At 58.2% G+C, this 17,498-nt stretch overlaps 1 protein-coding gene across 2 annotated transcripts in view; it reads left to right on the forward strand.

The window, feature by feature from the left end:
• The window catches only part of KIFC3 (kinesin family member C3), a gene marked incomplete at its 5' end in the record, with an annotated part of 31,737 nt that extends 14,263 nt beyond the window's left edge, over positions 1 to 17,474 (forward strand). The window contains 17 exons of one of the 2 annotated variants that reach the window (XM_079724299.1): positions 4,978 to 5,043; positions 5,514 to 5,657; positions 5,788 to 6,027; positions 6,557 to 6,730; positions 7,246 to 7,393; positions 7,476 to 7,606; positions 8,778 to 8,889; positions 10,171 to 10,352; positions 11,416 to 11,520; positions 13,662 to 13,792; positions 14,274 to 14,397; positions 14,643 to 14,772; positions 14,873 to 15,102; positions 15,487 to 15,621; positions 16,072 to 16,180; positions 16,653 to 16,681; positions 16,868 to 17,474. In XM_079724299.1, coding sequence (XP_079580425.1) covers positions 4,978 to 5,043; positions 5,514 to 5,657; positions 5,788 to 6,027; positions 6,557 to 6,730; positions 7,246 to 7,393; positions 7,476 to 7,606; positions 8,778 to 8,889; positions 10,171 to 10,352; positions 11,416 to 11,520; positions 13,662 to 13,792; positions 14,274 to 14,397; positions 14,643 to 14,772; positions 14,873 to 15,102; positions 15,487 to 15,621; positions 16,072 to 16,180; positions 16,653 to 16,657 — 2,166 coding nt within the window. In that variant the 3' untranslated portion in view covers positions 16,658 to 16,681; positions 16,868 to 17,474. The remainder of the gene's footprint in view (positions 1 to 4,977; positions 5,044 to 5,513; positions 5,658 to 5,787; positions 6,028 to 6,556; positions 6,731 to 7,245; positions 7,394 to 7,475; positions 7,607 to 8,777; positions 8,890 to 10,170; positions 10,353 to 11,415; positions 11,521 to 13,661; positions 13,793 to 14,273; positions 14,398 to 14,642; positions 14,773 to 14,872; positions 15,103 to 15,486; positions 15,622 to 16,071; positions 16,181 to 16,652; positions 16,682 to 16,867) is intronic. The other variant, XM_079724300.1, reaches the window with a different exon arrangement.
• Between the last annotated feature and the right edge of the window lie 24 nt (positions 17,475 to 17,498).

Below are 17,498 nucleotides of genomic sequence, written 5' to 3' on the forward strand. Positions count from 1 at the left end.
GCTTTTCCCTTATGTTTTCTTCTAAGAGGTTTATAGTTTTAGCTTATATGTTTCAGTCTTTGATCCATTTTGATCCATTCTTTTGCATGTGGATATCCAATTTTCCCAGCACCATTTGTTGAAAAGACTGTCCTTTCCTCATTGAAAATCTTGGCACCATTGTCAAAAATCAATTGACCATATACATGAGGGTTTATAACTGGGCTCTCTCTCCTATTCCATTGGTCCATATGTCTGTCTTTATGCCAGTACCACACTGTTTTGATTACTGTAGCTTTGTAGTAAGTTTTGATATCAGGAAGTGTGAGTCCTACAACTTTGTTCTTCTTTTTCAAGATTGTTTTGGCTATTTGGCTTTTGAGATTTCATATGAATTTTAGGATGGATACTAATATTTCTGCAAAAAATGGCATTGGGATTTAGATAGAGATTGGATTGAATCTATAGATTTCTTTGGGCAGTATTGACATCTTAACAATACTGTTTCCAGACTATGAATGCAGGCTGTGTTTCCATTTACTGGTATCATCTTTAATTTCTTACAGCAACATTTTGTAGTTTTCAGTGTACAAGTTTTTTGTCTCCTTGGTTAAGTTTATTCCTACATGTTTTATTCTTTCTGATGCTATTTTAAGTGGAATTACTGTCTTAATTTCCTTTTTGGACTGTTCAGCATTAGTGCATAGAAACGCAACTGATTTTTATGTGTTATATCCCGCAACTTTGCTGAATTTATTAGTTCCAACTGTCCTGATTGTATGATCAAATTAGTTGCCACCATTTAAATCTTAGTTAAGTTCATATAAAAATCACAACTTCCTTTCTTTTGTCATAAAATACTGGAAGTTGTGGCACCTCTGGGCTGACATTCCCACATGGCATGTGCTGCCTGGAGCCCATTAGCAGCTCCTGCCTTTGGCAGAAGTGAGCATCCTTCAGCACAGCCCAGCCTCCACCACCTCTGCTCCCCCGTGCCCTGCCTGACCACTCTCTCACAGCCTCTGCTTCTCCTGGCCCCTCATGCATTCAGCACTCTTTCTACCTGTGTTTACTGAGCGCCTACTATATGCCAGGTACCGTTCTAGGCACTGGGGGTACAGCACTGATACAACAAATATCCCTGTCTTCACGGACTTTCATTCTAGTAATAGACTTATTACGTGCTGGGCCCTGTCCTAAGCACTTTATATATGTTACTCATGTAATCTCACTTAATCCTCCAGACCTCCTCAGTGAGGTAGCCTCATTCTACTGCTAAGGAAATGGAGAGGCACGGTGGAGTTGAGATGTGTCCAAGGTTGTCTGGCAAGGTAGGGTGATGTCTGTATTAGCAACCCGAGCAGTCTGGCCTGAGAGTCCATGTTCCCAAAGCCCCTTGGTGGCAGAAGGACTCTAATGTGAAAACTCAGCAGTGGAGGCAGGGTGGGACGGATGTAGCCAGTTGGGCCTGGTCAGTGGTCATGTACATAGGTAACCAGGAGTCAGGTCTCCCGGGAGGGGGAGTGTGTTGGGGACAGGATGGGGTGCTTCCCGGGGCTGCCCCTCAGGCCTCTGGGCTGCGTTTCCTTGGGGCCGTCTGGATCCCAGGCCCTCTCATCTTCCCAGCTCAGCAATGCCTTGGTCTTGCCACTGGGAGAGCCCTCCATTCCTCAGAAGACAGCCGATGATGGAGGGCCAGGCTTGGTGGGAGGTTGGGGGCTAATCAGCAGGTTGTCTGTGTCGAGAGGAGCAGACAGCTGGGAAAACACAGACTGGCACAGGGCAGCCGCACCCTCCGCTGAGCCCGCTTCTGCTGGGAGATGTAACTGTGGGTTTGCGTCGGGTCAGCAGACAGGCACCAGCTCCCTCTCCCTCAAGGCCCCCTGCACCAGGCTTGTGGCTCAGTTTCTCAGCGTGACTAGGAGCCTGAGCCCGGGGAGGGCTGTGGCACAAACCCAGCCTGGTCCCTTCTCAGCCCTGGGATTGACCTTGTGCTGTCTGGGGGCCCATCCTAGCAGCCGGTCAGGAGCCTGCCTGCCGCTCTGGCCTGGTTCTTTGCACTCAGGAGTAAGTACGCTGCCCCCTCGCTGTCACTTCCGTGCTCACTGAGTGTCTCCGGTGTGCTGGGCACCTCCCGAAGAGCTGATGGAGAAGGTCCCCCCGCCGGCCCCGCCCTGCCGACCCCTTGCGTACAGATGCAGGCACCGTCGCTAACTCAGAGCTGTACCGGGTGGGTAAAGGGCATGCCTGCAGGGGCCCCCTCCGCAGAAGGCCCTGCCCTCTGGTCAGGTTCACCCTCAGCTCCCCGTCTGTGCTCCGAGCCCTCCTCCCGTACTTGGTTTTGTCTCCGTCTCCTGTGCTCACTGTTTTCCCTGACCCTGAGAGACTCGCCTGTTCTCCCTCCCAGGCTGGAAGAAGTCTGCTGTCTTCCCTGCAGGCGCTCCCGAAGCTGACCCCCCGGGGGTGGAGGGCAAGGGTCCTGCTCCTGGGCAGCACGCCTCCTTAGTTCTCAGCCCCCAGTGGAGCTGGCCGGCCGGGGCGCAGGCACCGCGCACCACGGGGTGGTTTGTGCCTGACCGGACACCCTGCAGTGTCAGTGGGCCATGCTCCTCCGCTGCCCGAGACTAGCCAGGAGATGACGAGTGCCTGACATTTCTGACAAAAGGGGTCTTTTACAGCCTTTTCCTCATCCCTCCACCCCGCCCCCAGCCTGCCTCGTGGGGCAGCCGCCTCCTTTTAGGGCGCCCCTCAGAGATTCCAGACAGAGGCCAGGAACACCCAGCATTCTGACTGTGAAGAGAACAGGAACCGGGCTGCAGGCAGGTGTCAGGCAGGCATCCCGACTCCCAAGTAAAAACTGGGAAACCCCACTTGACTGCATCGGGTCTGAGTGCCAGTGGCGTTGGGGACAAGCAAGGTCCAAGCCCACCCAGCCTGGTGCCAAGGAAGCAGCCTGTCTGGAGCACCAGCTCCGTGCAAGTGGATCTTCCTGGGGTGATTCCTGAGGGAGGGGAGGCAGGAGGGGGACCCCAACCTTTCAAAAGGAGGTAGACTCCACCTATTTCAGGGTGGGAGGAGTGCAAGAGGAATATATATTCTTTGAGACTTAAAAGTTACTGCAAATCGAAAAGAATGTGTCCAACATCATTCCATAGTCCAGAGCCCTCTCTGTTTTGTATTGCATATACGATTTTGTTTTTGGATTTTTCTTTGACTTAATATGTTGAGGAGCTTTTCCCCACATCATTTAAAACTCCTGATAAACGTGAGTGTAACGACTACACAGTAGTCTATGAGTGCATGTACTGTAATCCACCTAACCATTCCCCTAATGTTGGGCATTCAGGTTATTCCCAATTTCATGACTAAGGAATGAAAGGCTGCCTTATTCAAACTGTCCCTCACTCCCCTCCAGGGCGAAGGAACTGAGGCTCCGTGTACCAGGCTTTTAACAGAAGTGGGTATTGGAGTGGGCAGAGAAATGGCACGGGCTTTGCTGCCTGGCCTGGTCCATGCCCAGCCCATTGCTAGGAAGGAATGTGCTGGTGGAGCAGGTGACAGAGGTGACCTTCTCGGGTGCAGCCCTAGGGTCACCTCCTTGTCTACCAGGAGGCCTTGGGCAGCCAGGTTGGGTCTCCCAACCCCTCTCTGGGTCTTGTGTTTGGAATCCGCCTCCCCAAGTATGAGTGAGCAGTGCTGGTGTCACAGGCCTTTGCCTTGGAGGTGGGGGTCGCACCCATGGCCCGCTTCCTCCCCCAACTTGCTCAGAAAAGCAGAGGCTGACTTGTGGTCCAGCCGCCTTCTCCAGTGCCAGGAGACGGTTGGCTCTGAGCTCGTGCTGCACACAGACGGTTGATGACATCTCAGCCATAGGTAGTGGGGAGATTTTACACACACACCCCGAAAATCCCAATGTCTGGCCTCTCTTGAAAGGTCAGAAGTTTGATGACACTGGGCCTGTGTCCCCCCCACCCCCCCAGTTGCAGTCCTCTGTCTCCTTCAGGTGGGTCTTGGGCATCTGGTCCTGCACTGCCCCTCACCTACCTTACTTGGCTGGCAGCCCCTGTAGGCGGTAACAAGAGGCCAATGCTTGTGTAAACCACACCTCCTTATCCCCCAGAGAGGGAGTCTGACTCTCCCTGTACCTTTTCCAAGGTTCCGTGCAATCAACACAGAATGTTCTGCAAGAAAAAGCTCAAACAGGCGCTGATGAACACTGGTGCCAAAGTCTTTGTCTGCATTTTGGGTTATTTCCCGGGGGGAGAGTTTCCTGGAGGTGGGCTGATGTGGAGCCAGGGTCTAGGCCTGCGGGGAGGGCAGGCAGCCGTCCTGGGATCCTGCTCTCTCTCGGGGCTGGTTTCCCCTCCCTGGGCTCTGGTTGAACCAGTCACCCTTGCCTCCTGATGGGGTGCACACCCCTTCTCTTTCTAACAGCCTCCACTGGCCATAGCTCTCCTGCAAGACTGGGAGCTGGGGTGGAGGCAGGTCCCAGATGTGCCCTGGTCCCTGGCAGGCCCATCTCCACAGACAGACTCACCAGGAACCACTCAAAGTAGAAAATTCTAGGGGCTGGTCAAGGACCGATCCAGGTTTTGTAGTGCCTGGAGTTTATACACTTTGGAGGCCCTTTAAAGAAAAAAGAATGTTAAATGACAAATACAGAAGTAGGTTCAGGCCTGTGCAAAGGCAGGCGTCCTGAGGGTCAGCCTCCTGAGTCCCCCAGCGAGCTGCCCCTGGCGTGGGCTCAGGCTCGCACAGGGGTCACCACAGCTGCACTCGCTCCCCAGACTCTCCTGTAAGCCCAGACTGGCTGGTCCTGTGACAGGAGAGGGTGCTGAGAGCTGTCAGGACCAGGCCAGGTGCTTTGCGCCTAGAGTCCCAGGTGTGGCCTGATGCTTGAACACAGGGAGAACTGGGGCTCTGGGTTTGGGCCAGAGGCCTGGGTGTGGGCTGGAGGAGAGAATCCAGGCTCAGCGTGCCCTGGCTTTGTGCTGGCAGGTGGAACACCTGAAGCAGAAGCTCATAAGCCAGGCCCAGGAAGTGAGCCGCCTTCGATCAGAGCTGGTGAGCCCGACCACGCCATCCTAACGGGGCGAGGCTGGGGGGGGGATGCTCCCCATGTACTTATCACCCCTCACTGTGCCCACGGGGTGGTGTGACCCGTAACAGGAGGGAGGTTAATTCTTATTTGCTGATGTAAAGTAGGAGTGTGAACTCTGTGTATAAATATGACTTTCCTTGTAACTTTCACACTCAGGAAAATGGAATGAAAGGGGTGGGGTGCAGCCGGGAGCAGTTCCGGTCTCACCACCCTCCTCCATCTCTCCCTCTCCCCTGCCTTTGTCTTTATCGTCTCTGGAGCCCCTCCTCTCCTCTCCATCCATCACTGGCCTTTCTTTCTCTTTTCTCCTTCTCTCTGTCTCCCCACCTCTCCCCTGCCCCTGCCCCTGCACTGTCTCTGCCTCCCCGCTCCGTCCTTCCCCCTGATCTGCCCTCGCCACATGCGTCCCAACCCCGGCTCTGGCTCTCTGCAGGGAGGCACCGACTTGGAGAAGCACCGGGACCTGCTGATGGTGGAGAATGAGCGACTGAGGCAGGAGATGCGGCGCTGTGAGGCCGAGCTGCAGGAGATGCGGGCCAAGCCGGCGGTGCCCTGCACAGGCTGCGAGCACAGCCAGGTGGGCCCAGGGCCAGGGTAGTCCCGGGGCGCTCGATTCCCAACGGTCACCCCACTTCCTCACACTGACTCCTGCCCACTGGTCTCACACCTGTCCCGGGCCCCGCGCCTCCGCGGCTCTCTGTCTGCAGGAGAGCGCCCAGCTCCGCGACAAGCTGTCCCAGCTACAGCTGGAGGTGGCGGAGAACAAAGGCTTGCTGTCAGAGCTGAACCTGGAGGTGCAGCAGAAGACCGACCGGCTGGCCGAGGTGGAGCTGCGGCTCAAGGACTGCCTGGCCGAGAAGGCACAGGAGGAGGAGCGGCTCAGCCGGCGCCTGCGTGACAGCCACGAGACCATCGCCAGCCTGCGGGCCCAGTCGCCGCCCGTCAAGGTGAGCCTGAGGCCAGGCGGCCGCGCCGCTTGCGGTGCCCCGAGCGCACCTGGACCACGCCTCAACTCTGGTCCCTGGAGCCCAGGATGGGCTGGACGTAGGAGGGGCTTGCCTTGGTGAATAAGTAGGTGCGGGGGGTTGAAGGAATCCTTCCAGATCTGCTCTCAGCCTGGCCCCTTCCCCTTCTTGCTGTCCAGGGCCAGGCCACATAGGCATCCAGCAACTGATGCTTGAGGTGCCCGCCGTGTGCCAGGCATGGACGTGATGCATCGCTAGATTCTGCCCTCGTCTTTGCCCTTCTTGTCTGCTCTGGGCCCAGTCTTGGGCCACAGCCAGGCTCCTAGTGGGCTCATTAAGATGAGAAGATTCCAGGAGGCCCTTGCAGCTTTCTGGAAAGCCCAGATCTCGGGGCTCCTCTAGTTTATTCTGCAGGCCGTTGGTGGGATGTTCCTGAGGGTCCCCCAGGGTCCCAGGGTAAGGTCAAGGCACCCACGCACCTCCATGCACCCACCCCTCCCTCCTCTCACAGTATGTCATGAAGACGGTGGAGGTGGAGTCGTCCAAGACCAAGCAGGCCCTCAGTGAGTCCCAGGCCCGGAACCAGCACCTGCAGGAGCAGGTGGCCATGCAGAGGCAGGTGTTGAAGGAGATGGAGCAGCAGCTGCAGAGCTCGCATCAGCTGACCGCACAGCTCCGGGCACAGGTGTGCATGTCTATCGGGGCAGCATGTGCATGCCGGGCCCCAACGCCAGAGACCGGCCTTTGGCACAGTGCAGCGGCTGAGCGCTTGGGGTTCGACAGACCTGGGTTTAAGTTCCTCCTCTCCCTGCTGGCTGTGTGACCAAGGGCAGGTTTCTGTTTCCTCATCTGTAAAATGATCTGATCACAGAACGCACCTCCCAGTGGGGCTTGACCTAATCACAAGATTCGCTCAGGGCCCGGCACACAGGCTCTTGGAAGGGTGCTCTAGTCAGTATCATAACAAATGCCTTCCCCTGCTCTCCTGGGGCCTGTGGCTTGTGACCTGTGTTATGTGCCGGGACCCAGGTTGGTGCTGGGCTGATGCCGGGAAGTAGCTGCACAGAGCTCCCAGCCCTTTCAGGGAGGGAGACGGCCATCCTACCCCACCTGTGTGTGTGTTCACATGTGCAAGGCGTGAGGGGCGGGGCTTCTTTCCCTGCGTGGCGCACGGCACTAAGCTTCTGGCCCTGGCCGCAGATCGCCATGTACGAGTCGGAGCTGGAGCGGGCACACGGGCAGATGCTGGAGGAGATGCAGTCCCTGGAGGAGGACAAGAACCGGGCCATCGAGGAGGCCTTTGCCAGAGCCCAGGTGGAGATGAAGGCTGTGCACGAGAACCTGGCAGGTGAGCTGTCCAGCCGGGCTCTGGCCTGCCCCACGCCACAGCCCTTCACCCCGTCTGCCTCTCACCCCTTGTGTCTCCATAGGTGTCCGGACCAACCTGCTGACGCTGCAACCAGCATTGCGGACCCTGACCAATGACTACAATGGGCTCAAGCGTCAGGTGCGCGGCTTCCCAATGCTGTTGCAGGAGGCCCTCAAGAGCGTCAAGGCCGAGGTGAGTGCAGGCTATGGGGGGGCGGGGCTGGGAGAGGCCTTGGAGCCCCTGGGCAGATGCAGCAGCCACCTAGCGCGCCCTTCCCAAACTCAAAGCCCCCAGATGGCAGCTCCTGTCCCACACACGCACTGCTGTCCCCAGACCATTTGAAAAACAGTATGGTCAAGAGCAGGTATTTGGGTATAAACCAAACATGTCACATATATCTTTATATCCCATACGTGCTATGCATATCTTTATATCTCAAACATGCTACACATATCCTTAGATGTTAGGTTTAATTTAATTTTTTAAAGCTGTACTTGTGCAGTATGAGAATAGCCAGTGTCTCTTAAGTGCCTCCTACGTGCTGAGCCTTTTATAGCCGTCAGCTCCTTGAATCTGTATGACAGCTCTGCAGGGTAGAGAGACATGTATTTTGGGAATTGAAAATAGTTCTCCTTTAAAAAATTATGTCAATAATACACGGACATGTTGAAAGTACACACCTCCCAGAAGGGCATTCAGATGAAAAGGAAAGGCTTCTCTCTGCCACCCAGCCTGCTCCCCAAAGGAGGCCTGTCTCCCAGCAATTCCCCCAAAGGGTGTTCTGAGCATGCTGAAAACTGTTGACATATATGTACATGGACATGCACTTCCCTTTCACTCAATAAAGGGGAGCAGGTGTATGTGTGGCTTGCATCTTGTTTCTTTTCCTTATGAAACGTAACTTGGAGATCTTTACCTACCAGCTCCTACAAATCCATGAGTTAGATGTTGTTATCCCCATTTTACAGATGAGAAAATTGAGGCTTGAATACATTGAGCCAGTTGCTTCTGGTCCCCCAGGTCCTCAGGGTAGAGCTGGAATTTGGGTCCAGCTGAATCATGTAGTCAAGTGCTGGTGCTGTGGAGTGAGAGCTGAGCCCCGGCTCTTTACTCATCTGCAGGGCAACCTTGAGATTGGCTTAGTCTCTCTAGGGCCCAGTTTCTTCCTCTGTAAAGTGGGCCTGTTCGCAGTACCTACCCAGAGGGGTTATTGGGAAGATGGGATGTGTGACAGTGCATGTCAGGTATCTAGTCTAGGGCAGGAGGCAGTGAGCAGACTGTTGGGGGGAGGGGGGTGGCAAGCAGCCGGGCAAGCAAGGTGGGTGGAGCTGGGCCCCTGACGGCACTGCGCACCCCCCACTAGATCGGCCAGGCCATCGACGAGGTCAACAGCAACAACCAGGAGCTGCTGCGCAAGTACCGCCGGGAGCTGCAGCTGCGCAAGAAGTGCCACAATGAGCTTGTGCGGCTGAAAGGTGACCGCTGGGCGGGCTGGGGGGTGCCTAGCGGAGGGAGCCCTGACCTGCCTCGGAAGTGATCCTGTCCTTCCCCATGACCCCCAGCACCACTCCTTGGAGCTGTGCCCTGTCATCGAGAAGCTATAGTAATTCCCTCTTTGTAGATAAGGAAACCGAGGCACAGAGACGTCACAGGGAATTTGCTCAAAACTGCATGGCTAGTGAATGGTCCACCTTGGATCTGTTCAACTCTGAAACCTTTGCCCACTGCCTATGGCAGGCTACCAGGTGGCGGAGGGGTAGGGTATTGAAGCATTGGGTGGTGGGTGGCTAGAATGCCACTTATTCTGATCTAGGGCCTGGTCAAGGTTGAGACACCACCCATTCACGGCACAAAGGTCTAGGGAGCACCTGCTCTGTGCCAAGTGCTGTTCCAGACAATGAGGATATGGCTTTGGGCGCCACAGAACCTGTCCCTGCCTTCATGGTGGTTACTTCAGCAGGGGGCAAGCAGACGGTGATCATTAATCACTCAGAAAACCCCATCACTACCCCTTTACCCAGGCTGGGGAGGGGCTCTGAGAGCCCCTGGGTATCTGACAGTTGAGGGTGTTGAGGGGGCTTCCCATAGGAGCTAAAACCAGGGCTGAGACCTGGATTGTGAGGTGGAGTGGACAGGTGAAGGGAAGGTGGGGCCATGCTAGACGTGATGGGGAGTTTTCTCTTCATTCCAGGAACTCTGGGATCCCACCCAAAGGCTTGAAGCAAGGGGGTGGCATGATCAGATCTGTGTGTCAGACACCCCTGGGGCTGCCCTGTTGCCTGTGCCCATCTCCTGCCTGGTCCTTTCTGCCCATCTGATTCCCAAGCCCTGTCCTGGCATTCACTGTGCCCTTCTAGAGTGATAGAATAAGCCCCTTGGCTTGCTGGGATCCAGGCCCCTTGTTGTGTACGTGAGGAAACTGAAGTCCAGGTGTATAAAGAGTTGTCCATTTTGGTATCCCACCCAAACTGGGTTCAGTGTCTGAGCCCCACAACTGACCTTTCCTCCATGTCCCCAAGGTGAGGATCCTACCGTCAACTGGTTTGCTCAGCAAGAAAATATATTGATACGTTAATTCATACTATAGCGTGAGTGGCTGATCAAATCTTTGTGGGCCACCTTGCCCTTGGGGCCTTACTTAGAAGGCAGGGGGCTCTTGAGCCACTAGCCTGCTCTAGATGTCAACGGACACCAGTGTGGAGGCAGTCTGGTCTTGACCTGGTCTGTACCCTTCTCTCTTCCCCCACCCAATCCAGGGAACATCCGGGTGATTGCCCGTGTCCGGCCAGTCACCAAAGAGGATGGGGAAGGACCTGAGGCGACCAATGCTGTGAACTTTGATCCTGATGACGACTCCATCATTCACTTGCTGCACAAAGGAAAGCCCGTCTCCTTTGAGCTGGACAAAGTCTTCTCCCCGCAAGCCTCACAGCAGGACGTGAGTGTGGCCCTGCAGGGAGAGGGACAGAGAACAGTGGCGGGAGGGGGAGACAGACTCACCTCACCTGTAGAGGGAGAGATGTTGGGAGCTGGACAAAAATAAGTATAAGGGAGGGCAGACAGGATGGAGAAACTCAGTGCTCCACGGTCCCTCTCTTTTCACCTCTGGAGGAGAGAAGAGGGTGGGAAGGTAAACTGAGGCCTTTGGAAGCCTCTGCTAAGAAGGGCAGATCCATGCACAGCCTAGGGCACCCACATGGCCCCACCCATCCTCACAGCCACACCCACTCTCAGGCCCATCTCACCCATGTGACCCCTCCTACCCTCATAGCCACACCCACTAACATGGCCTCTCCCACTCATGTGGTTCCTCTCCCATACTCAGCCACACCCACTCTCACAGCCCCCCCCAGTCATGTGGCCCCGGCCATCCACAGGACCCTGGCTTGCATGGAGGCAGGCCCCTCCAGCCAGGAGCACCTCCTCTATCAGTCCCATGGGTCTTCCTAGGGACTCCCATGCTGCCCCCCAGGCCTCAGGGAGGAGCCCTCAGCCTGTGCGAGCCATGTGTTCTCAGCACCCACTCTTCCCTGATCTCTGCCAGGGCCAACCTGGGAGGCCTATTTTGCCTGTGCCCTCCTGTCCCCATGCTGGGCTTTATCTTTGCCCCCGTCCTTTGTTGCTGGCTGGCAGGCAGGCCAGCCGGCCCGTGGAGGTGCCAGGCACATGCTTTCTCGGCCTTCATTTGCTGACCCACCTTGAGAGGGGGAGAAGCTGGGGGAGGGCTCCTGAGTTCCTGGGCTGGGCGCCCCCTTCCTCAGGTGCTGGTGGGCAGTACTTACTGCCCTGACTTCCCTTCAGTCTTTTGGCAATGAGGTTGCCCACTAACGCCTAGTGTAAGTGACTTATTAGTCACAGATTCCTCCACAGTGAGCTGGTTGCCCACGATAACAGGTAATGTATTAGGGGAGAGGAACAGTCAGGGGGAGGTGGCTGGTGGGGGCCCCTGGACCCAGCAGCCTTGGCAGCCCTTCACCCTCCATCCCACGTCCCCTCTGCAGGTGTTCCAGGAGGTGCAGGCCCTGATCACCTCCTGCATCGACGGCTTCAACGTCTGCATCTTTGCCTACGGCCAGACGGGTGCTGGCAAGACATACACGATGGAGGTGGGTACCCGCTGGATGGGGCAGGGATCCAGAGTGAAGACCAACCCCTTGCTGCCATTGATGGGGGCTCCCCTCATTGGTCTCGAGGTTCTGCGTGGGGTGTGTTTTGCCTCACTTGGTCTTCATAACCACCTTGGAGCAGAGCCCACAGTTACCCGTGTTAGCCCCGAGGCACCAGGCCTGCAGAGGGGGTGCCTTGCCCAAGCACCCCTGCATGGTCCCAGTAGGTATGGGGGAGGGGAGGGTGTGCTGACAACAACCTCTGGCCTCAGAGGGGTCTCGGCCTGGGCCCAGAGTCCAGGGCAGATCGCTGTGACGTCTTCAGGATTGGCTTTCATTTCACCCACACACATTTATGGGGCTCCTGTTGTAGGGCTGCCATGCTGGGCCCTGGGAGTGTCAGGATGAATGAGGGGGCGATCTCGGCCCTCAAGGAGATACCCGGGCAGTGGGAGACTGGCCAGTGAAGAGACTGGCCAGACTTGTTGTGGGGCGCCTAGCTCTTTTTTAAATATTTTATTTATTTATTTATTTGGCCATGTCAGGTCTTAGTTGCAGCAGGCGGGCTCCTTAGTCGTGGCACGTGTGCTCCTTAGTTGCGGCTCGCCAGCTCCTTAATTGTGGCATGCGAAAAAGTTGTGACGTGCGTGTGGGGATCTATTTCCCTGACCAGGGATCGAACCCGGGCCCCCTGCACTGGGAGCGTGGAGTCTTAACCACTGCGCCACCAGGGAAGTCCCGGGTGCCCAGCTCTTACCTGCAGCTCCCAGGGCCTCATCTCCCTGCCTGTGCCATGCCCCCCTCTATGGGATGTGGCTGGGAGTGGCGGGGGGGCGTTGAGAGGAGGAAGAAACTTGACTGTAGATAAAAATGGAGCCATTTCCCTGGCTCTTGAGGGGGATTCTCCAGGTAGGGGAGGGGGGCGGGTCTCCTGCTGTCCCAACAAGGGGCGCGAGAGGGCGCTGCTGGCCCAGACTGTTAGGCACCCTTTGGGAAGGCTGTCATGGTGGTCCTTTCTCCCCCAACCGGGACCTCCTTTTCCCTCAGTTCTGGGATTGGCAAGACTGGTTAGTAGGGGGCAGGCCAAGCGAGATGGGGAGGTGAAGGGCGAGGGGTGTGTGCAGCACCTCTAGGCTCCCAGCTCCGTCTTGCGTGCTTAGAGTTGACCACCAGGGGCCTCCATCCTCCAACACATCCCTGCTGAGCCCCACTGTGTATCAGGCACCGTGCCTGGGGCCTGGGGCACAGCCGTGGCCAGGGTGCCTGACCCCACGGGGCCAGCCCACCAGTGGGGAGACAGCAGTGCACACGGCAAATCAGGATGTGTCCTGTCAGGTGCTAGGGAGGAAACTTCGGCCAGGTATGAGGAACTAACGGTGAGGGGGAGGAATCAGGCATTTGGAGGGAGGAAGCCTCCCTGAGGAGGTGAGTTTGGTGCAGACATCTAAGCCAGTCACGGAGAGGAGAATGGGGAAGAGCACGCCGGGCAGAGGGAACAGCAGGGCTGGGACCACGAGTCTGGAGCGTGCTGGGGAGGACACTGAGGCCCGGCAAGGAGGCCCCAGTGGCAGAAGTGAAGTGAGGGTGGGAGGTGCCATGATAAGGGAGGCCCAGGTGAGGACTCCAGATTTCTTTCTAGAAAGGCCAGGCAGCCCATCGGGCCCCAGTTCACTTGCCAGCTCTGCCTGTGCCTCCCCTGCCTCACCCACAGAGCCTGGCTCATGGCCTACCTGCCAATGAGCCCCTCATTGTCATACACTCATACATGTCATACAATCATACATTCCCGGTGCCCCCTCCCAGGTGGCCCACCAGGGCCAGGTATGCATCAGCAGCCCGTGTGTGCAGGCCTGGGCCAGGCGCTTCACCTGGTGCTCTAAGTCTCAGGCCCAATCCTGGCAGGGTGGGGCCGTTTTAAAGGCGGGGAAACTGAGGCCCAAGGAGGTGAAGTTGCTTGTAGCTGGTGGAGGGCGTTTTGGGGGGCAGACCGGCATGCAGGTGGGGAGCTTCAGTCAGGGAGGCTGGCCTGTTAGGGGTAGCCAGAGCAGGTGGGGACCACAGATACCATGTGAGCATCTGCACGGGCCAGCCCACGTGGTGGGGGGAGGCCTGGCTCACCGGGGCCTTGATTCTGCCCGCAGGGGACCCTCGAGAACCCAGGCATCAACCAGCGGGCCCTGCGGCTGCTCTTCTCCGAGGTGCAGGAGAAGGCGTCTGACTGGGAGTACACCATCACCGTCAGCGCGGCCGAGATCTACAACGAGGTCCTCAGGTGAGGGGCCCTCAGGCGGAAGGCCCTCGAGTGGGAGCCCCTCAGGTGGGAGCCCTTAGGTGGGAGCTGAATGTACTGACTCAGCCCAGGGGATTCACTGGTCCCAGGCCCCTCCCCCAGGCTAGCAGGCGGGAGGAGGAAGGCTGTCTGAGCCCACCTGGGGTACCCAGACAAAGGCACTCCTTTTCCCCTTGGTGCCCTCACCCTACCTGCAGGCTGCACCAGGTGGTGAAGAGTGAGAGTGGGGTCTTGGGAGGACCTGCCCACAGGGGCTCAGTGCATCGTGGGGGCAGGAGTAGCAGCACCCCAGGACTTTGGGGGAACATTCCATCTCTGCCCTTCAGCAGACTGAGCGCAGAGCCCCACGGTCCAGGAAGGCTTCCAGAAGTGTGATGGTTGGGGGAACGTTCCAGGCTGGGGGTGGGTGCAGTGCGAGCAGAGGGCAGACTGAGGAGGGAGTGACCGTCCTTCCTGCTCTCAGGGACCTGCTGGGGCAGGAGCCCCAGGAGAAACTGGAGATCCGGCTGTGTCCTGACGGCAGCGGGCAGCTGTACGTGCCAGGGCTGACGGAGTTCCAGGTGCAGAGCGTGGAGGACATCAACAAGGTGTGGGGCTGCAGGGGCCGGGGGGTGGGGAAAGGCTGGGGAGACCCTGCCCACAGCAGAGCTGCCCCGGAGGACAGAATGGGGGTCAGATGCAGGTTCTGCCAGGTCCCCAGGCCTCTCTGAGCCTGTTTCCTCCTCTGGACGAGGCAGAGGGTGCCGCCCCCTCACAGGGGTACTCGGGGATGTTTGATTCTGAAGAGCCCACTCCAAACCCTGTGCCTCTCTCTGCCCTCCCCGGGCCCTAGGTGTTCGAGTTCGGCCACACCAACCGCACCACGGAGTTCACCAACCTGAACGAGCACAGCTCGCGCTCGCATGCCCTGCTCATTGTGACGGTGCACGGCGTGGACGGCAGCACTGGTCTCCGCACCACGGGTGAGGGCCCCAGCCGCCTGGCCTGAGCCACCCGTTCCCCCCGCCGCCCCCCCCAGCCTCTCCCGGGGCAGCCTTGACCTGCCCAGCACCCTCCCCACAGGGAAGCTGAACCTGGTGGACTTGGCCGGCTCGGAGCGCGTGGGCAAGTCGGGGGCCGAGGGCAGCCGCCTGCGGGAGGCACAGCACATCAACAAGTCGCTGTCGGCCCTGGGGGACGTCATTGCCGCCCTGCGTTCCCGCCAGGGCCATGTGCCCTTCCGCAACTCCAAGCTCACCTACCTGCTGCAGGACTCGCTCAGCGGGGACAGCAAGACCCTCATGGTGGTGCAGGTGAGGGCCCCAGGCGGGCTGGATGGCGTGACCATTGGCATGTAGGGGCCTAATCAGCTCCAAGAACAGGGACCCCCCACCTTCCCCTGCGGCCCAGGTACCCTCCCAGGCTGTGCAGGGAAGAGCCTCCTGTCATCAGCGGCTCCGAAGTCGTGACCCGTGGCCCCCACCCCCCGCAGCCTCCCCACAGACCTGGCCACGTGCGCCGTGTGCCTGGCACGTCCCTCCGTTTCTGCCGCCTTGGTTGGCCTCCTGCTCCCCTCCCTCAGTCTTGTCCGGGGAGCCTTCTAGAGTCCCCTGGTTGTGGGCTCCCTTTGGTGCCCCTTCCAGTTCTGCGAGGGCAGCCGGCCAGCTGGGTGGGGAGTGAGCTCTCGTGTCCCCTAGGTGTCCCCCGTGGAGAAGAACACCAGTGAGACGCTCTATTCCCTCAAGTTTGCTGAGAGGGTGCGCTCCGTGGAGCTAGGCCCCGGGTCCCGCAGGGCAGAGCTCGTGTCCTGGTCCAGCCAGGAGCATCTAGAGGTACGGGGACCACCACAGGCCTGCCTCAGGCCAGTACTGGGTCACAGGCATCTCGGTCATGGGCAGGAGGGAGGGTTTGGAGGGGAGGACAGTGTGGAGTGGTGGAGGAGGGGAAGATACCAGAGGGGGTGGAGCCAGAACTTGAACCCAAACCAGTAGCCTCTTTAGTCCAGGTGTTCTTTCTCGGCCTCAGAGGTACCTGTGGGGGTCATGAGCTTGGTCGGAGGTGGGGCGGGGGCGGGTGCTGGCTGGCACACAGGCGCTCAGTGGTAACTAGTTCACTTCTTTACGTATGCTGTCTCACACCCTCCCCCCCATGGTTATTGTACCATCATCATGTCCATCTTGCAGATGAGGAAATGGTTTCAGGTGGCTGGGAGGGGAAACGTGTGGGGTAGGGGGCAGACCCAGGGCAGCAGGCCCCGCCCACCTGCCCTTCTCTGCCCACAGTGGGAGCCAGCTTGCCAGACGCCACAGCCCTCAGCACGAGCCCACTCGGCCCCTGGCTCTGGGACCACTAGCCGCCCAGGGTCCATCAGGAGGAAGCTGCAGCCCTCGGGTGAGTCTTGAGGGAGTGGGCCAGGCTGCCCTTATCTGAATGGGCTTTTTCTTCTCTTTTTTTAAGTTTATAAAACTTCTCTAGAACCTGTTTCACAACCTTCCCTGGCCCTGGGAAGTAGCCAGGGCAGATAGTGCTGGGTCCAGCCCTCCGGGCTCCTAGCAGGGCTGCTGACATGAGGCCCAGGACACAATCCTCTGATCCTCTGAGGCTGGGCTGGCTGGGCTCATGCAAGACACACCATCCAAGGCAGGCCTTGGCTCCCAGGGGGTAGAAAGGACAAGGCTCACCTGTCCCAGATGAGGAGTGAGCCAGGCCACAGGACTAGAATACGGGGCTCCAGCCCCCAGCTTGGCCCACTCACAGAAGGGCCTGGTGAGTGTGAGTCTAAAGGGAGAGGGGGCAGCAGGGTCCCGGGGGGTCCTGGCCCAAGGCGGGCCCACCGGTGAGACACCTGTTGCTTTGATTTCAGCCTGACGGCTGGGGCTGCAAAGTCTCCAGGTGAGTGTCGGGCCTGCAGCCCAGGGCTGCCTGGCCACCTCGGGTTGCAGGGCTGTGCCGGGAAGCTGGCTGCTCAGGGTGGGGTCTGGGGTCCACTGCCTGCTGCCTGTGTGCTTCTGCAGCTCCCTCCTGCTCTGGGACAGAGGTTGACAATCCTGGTGCTGACGAACCCTCCCTCTCCCGCAGGGAAGTCGAGGCCGTTGCCTGTGTGATGGACATGTGCACTCTGCCGGACCAGGGACTGGGTCCTGACGCCTGCCTGGCCCGTTCCTACTGCAGCACCTGGAGCCCGCAAGGCAGAGAGGCCAAGAGTGGAGGCTCCTCGTTCGCCCGTCTCTCCTCAGAGATAAGAAACACGCTCAGAAGGAAATGGTGTCTCGGCTGTGGCTCTGGGCGCAGGTGGCATGGGCTGGCCCAACCCTCCCCAGCCTGCAGGGCCCCTCCCTAGTGGGTGGGCTGAGGAGCCCCCAGAAGGCACAGGAACAGTGGGAACTGGGCGGTTGGTGGGCAGCCCTGCCCCACTCTTCTCCGGCTCCGAGGGTGGAGAGTTTCTCACTGGGCGTGTATATAGTGTTCCTAGGTGTACACAGGAGCACGGCCCTTGCCGCCGCGGGCCGGGCTGTATTTATGGCCGGCAGGAGGCCAGTGGGTGGGGATCTTGCTGCTCCCCGCCATGTGCCTGGCACCAGGCTATCGCCTTGCCCACTGGCCTCTTGACATTTTCCTCCCTCTGAAATCCTATTTAAGAACTTTTGGAAGCTTAGCCATTTTTACTTATTAAAATAACCTTTTTACACAAGCATTGTCTGGAAGAGTT

Source organism: Hyperoodon ampullatus (genome assembly GCF_949752795.1).
Source record: "Hyperoodon ampullatus genome assembly, chromosome: 18".
Classification (NCBI taxonomy): domain Eukaryota; kingdom Metazoa; phylum Chordata; class Mammalia; order Artiodactyla; family Ziphiidae; genus Hyperoodon; species Hyperoodon ampullatus.